The sequence below is a fragment of the Helianthus annuus genome, chromosome 2 (assembly GCF_002127325.2).
Source record: "Helianthus annuus cultivar XRQ/B chromosome 2, HanXRQr2.0-SUNRISE, whole genome shotgun sequence".
In the NCBI taxonomy this organism is placed as follows: domain Eukaryota; kingdom Viridiplantae; phylum Streptophyta; class Magnoliopsida; order Asterales; family Asteraceae; genus Helianthus; species Helianthus annuus.
In genome coordinates, this window is record NC_035434.2 from 16,462,625 (window position 1) to 16,467,738 (window position 5,114).

Here is a 5,114-nt window from a genome sequence, read left to right on the forward strand (position 1 = left end):
TTTTTTTGGATTTTTTTTTTCTAAATTCTTTTTTATTTTAATCCCCTAAACTTGTGTGGATATCCTTTTAGGCATTTTGGTTTTTTCTTTCGATTACACTAGCAAGTGAATTACCAAAACCAAGAGAACCGATACCGACTAAATTCCTGCTGCCGCAGAACGCGGTGGAATCCTACTAGTTACCACATAAAAAAGAAACCCCTAAAGACTGAATCAAAGAAAACAAGAAAAATACCAAACAAACATGGTTTTCCAATCTAATAATAATAATAATAATAAGACAACACTTATAACTATCTCTTAACTATCTGAATCTATGAAAGCAATGTAACTATGTGCTTCCCCGCGCATCGCTTCCTGCGGTCGGTTTTCTGTTCAAGTACCGGATAACAGCATCTTCGACCCTATAAAATGCACAAAAATTAGTTAACAAACTTTTCATACAAAGGTATCGGTTCAAGTAGTATATCGTACACCACACGACAAGTATAGCTTAAAATAGTGTTTAAATATGCGCCTAAGGTGATTCTCGAGTATTTGGTAAAAAAAAAAAAAAACTAATTCTGGTTCAGATTTTTCCCAAGGTAAAAATTCTCAAATTCAATAAAAAAAAATTAACAAACCAAACAAACACATTTTCCGATTCTAACAAATTATGTGAACCAAACGGAGCTCAGGTAAGAATACTTTTGCGGGAATAAAGGTAAATTTATCGTGTTTTCTGATTTTCAACCTTTTGAGTTGCAAAACGCGTATCCAAACACGCACCAAGACAGAAACCACAACAAATTCAAAAAAGCGTAAATTACTTTTTGAGTCCCTGTGTTTTAGGGGTTTAAACCACTTGAGTCCAAAATCAAAATGTTTAACGCCCTGAGTCCCTATAGCCACTTTTCTTAACCAAATTTCTAACACTGTTAGAATTTTTTGGTTAAGTATAGTTAAATGACCAAAAAACTCTATAAGAGAGAGAGAGAGAGAGAGAGAGATCTAATAATAATTTATTTTTTTATTTTTTAACGATAAGGGTATTTTGGTCATTTAACAATACTTAACCAAAAAATTATAAAAGTGTTAGAAATTTGGACTCAAATGGTTAAGAAAAGTGGCTATAGGGACTCAGATCGTTAAACATTTTAATTTTGGACTCAAGTGGTTAAAACTCCTAAAACACAGTGACTCAAAAAGTAATTTACCCTTCAAAAAGTTCATAGGTTTTTACTTTTTAGTGTTGGAAAAGAGTAATTATCATTCTTATTATCTAACTATTTAGGGCCAAAAACTATAGAAAAAGATAAGAAATTTGTTTAAAAAAACAGACCTTTCCACACTATAAATTTGCAACAATTTTATGCATAAAGAGGTTGTACTTATAGCTTAGGGTAGTTTTCAAAAAAATAAGGCAATTCTCACTTTTAACCTAAAGGTTTTATTCTTTGAATTTTAACCCCAATGACTTTTTAACTTTTTATCCAAATTTGTTCATCTTTTCCAATTTAACCCCAATACTTTTTTATTTTCAATTTGGTTCCTCATACTTTTCATCTCTCGCAAGTTTTTCATTTTACGCTTCGTTCTAAATTTTGCGAGTCAACACGCCGCAACATGCGTGTGGGGTTTAACGTTTTTCGTCTGCTTTTTTCCCGTTTGACAGTATTTTTCTCCGTTTTACAAGTCCGTCGCAACGTGCGAGTTCTAGATCGACTTAGTTATTATCTTCTGCGTTCTACGTTTATGTCTAGTTTAGATAAATATGCAAGTACCTACTTATACCTAACTTCAATCAACTCATTGTCTAATCGAATCGCTATTCTAAAACCCGCAATAATCACGTTTAAAACGCACATCCAAAAGCTAATAACCACTTTTCATCATGTCGAATACCATATTAAGTAGATTTAGCCGTTTCAACTCATTCACTAAGATTCAAACGATTCGGGTTGTATTTTATCTCTAGCGGGTCAAACACGTTAAAAATTGTTCAAAGTGTAAGTAAAATCTCCCACCATTTTATTTAGAACATTACATTATTGGTGACATACTATATTTTTGTAATCATGTTGAAATACTATTTTATTTTTTTTTTTTTGCAAAAAAAAAGGCAAAAAAACAAACGCACAAAAGTGTTTCGTATCAACCCCGCCCGCCTGTTCAAACCCCACACAAGATTTATCGCATTCGATCCTTTAACCAACCCATGGGACCTGCCCAATTTGCCATCTCTAATATAGAAATAATATTAGGGGTGAGCAAAAGGAAAAACCCGACCCTACCCGACCATTACCCGACCCGACCCGAGAACCGATCCAACATAAAATACAGAACCGATTCACTACCTTAAATATAGGGTCGGTTCCGGTCCATAGGTCCAAGTCGGGTTTCACCATGAAAAGAACCGAGAACCGACCCGACCCTATTTTATATGAAAAATTAGAACCGATCTAAATACCTAGGTACTTGGGTTCGGGTCGGGTTGGGTATATTTTCAGTTCGGTTCTCGGTTATTTTTTGGTCCGGACCTAAACTTGCTCACCCCTAAATAATATATATAACGAAAAGAATCAAAGAACTAACCATGGTTGATTATAAAACTCGGCCCGTTGCTCTTTTTCAGCATTGCGAGTGGCATCACCAGCAGCCGTCTTCAAATCCATACTCTGCGATTCAACAAACCCGTCGATAAATTCACCCGGTGACTGACTAAACCCTAGAAAAAACGCGCGTCTACGCCTATGTTCATGAATCTTCTTAATCGCAGAGCAGATTGCTTCGTCACACGCATCGATCTCCCTATGTTTCTCCAAATTTTCCAAAAACGTCGACATATCTTTATCTAACGAAATAGGTAAATCCACAAGAACGTCATAACACGTATTCCCAATGGGATTATCACCCGAAAGCTTGATTTTATGCTCCAAATGTATCGGCGGAGGTGGAGACAAGTGTTGCGAAATCTTTTGCGAAACCATCGAAAATTTCACTTTTTCTTCTCCGAATAGCTTCCTAAGCGGCGGATCACACGTAAAATACGAAGTATCGGTTGAAATTTGTAACTTTTTAACTTTCACATATTGCCATATTGCGAAAATAATTCGCGATCGGGTCTCAATCTCGAGTCCAAGAATTTCACTCAAAAGAGGTGAAAGTTTGAACTTTTCGGGAACGTAATTCATCTCGAATCGGATAATAGCGGTAAACTCTTTATCCCCTTTTCGTTTAACCTCGAAACCCTCGTTTAGCGTCAACGCTCTCGAACTTTCCCACAAGATCACATGGTTTTCCGGATACTGATTTTGATCCAAGTAAATAGTGATTTTCTTGAAAAACGATGAGAACTTCGGGCTTGTAGTCGGGTTTCGCAGCACGAGTGTCGAGTCGGAATCTGACCCGTTTTGTAATATTCTCCCAATAATCTTTAGAGACCACGAAGGTGGCTCGTTGTTTTCATTACGATCTCCTGTCTGCGTTTGGTTTGCGAACGTGTTGTAAACGTAAATCCTGAGCGTTCTCTGCACACGGGTCGGGTTCTTAACAGATTCTTGAATGTCAACCTTTTTTCTCGCTAGCGCAGCGTCTATACGTCCCTCGAAATCCAACAACTGCGTATAAAGAGCCGATTCGGGCAAAAACGCAGCTACTTTCTCCGGAATTTGCTTCTCGGGCGGGGCCCGTTTTCGTCTACGCGCCACAGGTGCAAGCTCCATAGTCTTCAAAGGCGAGCCAGCCGCACCACCAGCCGAACTAGGCGGTCTAGAAGACGGCTTCTGCCCCGATCTCTTCGCATTCGCAGGCGTCACAACCGACGGCGACGAAACACCCGTGTTAACATTCCCACTACCCCCTCCCATCAAACCCTGCTTCTGGGACTGAGCCAATTGCGCTTGAAACCGCGCGTGGGCCGCTCTAGCATGCGCTTGAACCTGCGCTTGAACGTATTGCGACTGCGCTAACGCCTGCGCCTGTGGCTCCGACATCTCAGAATGACCAACCTGAACCCCTGAATTACCAAACCCAGTTGGGACAACACTTGAAGTTGAACCCACAACATTTTTCATCAAATTATTACTACCACTTCCCGCCATAATTATTTCAATCTACAACAAACCCTAAAGAACCTGAACCCGAACCCGAATCCGAACCCGAACCCACTTCTTTACTTGAACAATTCTATCAATTTACCAAACAGAAACATAATAATAAGTCAAAAGCAACAACCTTTTTGATAGAAAAGGGTACATACGCAAATGGGTATGTGAAAAGATCGAAAAACAACACAAGAAAAGGGGGATCGGAGCGATTAGAAGATGTGGGTGAGTTTGAAACCCTAGATTTGGTGCAATTGAGTGAAGAAAAAGGGGGACTTACACGCAATTGAGTGAGATTGAAACCCTAGATTTGGAGGAATTGAATGTTGATGAGATGATATGATCTTCTTCGGTTTCCTTCTTCTTCGGAATCTTATTTGTTTTTTGTTCGTCTGTTCAAGTTTGGTGGTGTTCTTGGAGGTTTTGATTGATGATAAGGGAATTTACTAAAGTGCCCCTTGTGAGAACCCACAAAGTTGGAGATAGACTAAATTGTCAAAATCTTCCCCAAGGTTTGGGTATGTTTGTCAATTTTATCCAAAAATAACTTTTTTATACTGAATAGTACTTCATTTTTGAGATTTTTTGTTATTTTTATCCAAAAGTCTAATTTGCTTTATTTTTTATGTCAAATATTTGGATGAAAATGACAAAAATCCCAAATCTCAGGGACAATTATTGCAAAAAAGTTAGACATTTGGATGAAAGTAGCAAAAAAAACCCAAAAGTGAAGGGCAATATGGTAAAAAAAATATTTTGGATGAAATTGACAAACATGCCCAAACCTTAGGGACGATTTTGGCAATTTACTGTTTTTTTAAGTTTTATTTTTTTAAATTTTATAAAAAAAATAATTAAAAAATTAATTGTGTATATTGTAGTTACCGATTCAATATCCCCACTCATGGATGCGTACATTTACAAAAGGTCATAACCAATTTTACTCCCGAGTTAAGTTAAGAAGAGGAAAGAAAGGATTCTAAGATTCAATATCCCCACTCATGGATGCGTTCATTTACAAAAGGTCAT

General features: G+C 37.5%; 1 protein-coding gene across 2 annotated transcripts; it reads right to left on the bottom strand.

The window, feature by feature from the left end:
- Nucleotides 1-209: 209 nt before the first annotated feature.
- LOC110911823 (SWI/SNF complex component SNF12 homolog) lies at nucleotides 210-4,525 on the bottom strand. 2 transcript variants are annotated; one of them, XM_022156484.2, is made up of 3 exons: nucleotides 4,366-4,525; nucleotides 2,575-4,167; nucleotides 210-404 (listed from the first exon to the last, which is right to left on the bottom strand). In XM_022156484.2, exons 2-3 carry the CDS (start codon nucleotides 4,080-4,082, stop codon nucleotides 332-334), a joined length of 1,581 nt encoding a protein of 526 aa, XP_022012176.1. In that variant the 5' UTR covers nucleotides 4,083-4,167; nucleotides 4,366-4,525; the 3' UTR covers nucleotides 210-331. The 2 variants fall into 2 exon arrangements, with proteins under 2 accessions (XP_022012176.1, XP_022012169.1); XM_022156477.2 differs by having other exon boundaries at nucleotides 2,575-4,525.
- Between the last annotated feature and the right edge of the window lie 589 nt (nucleotides 4,526-5,114).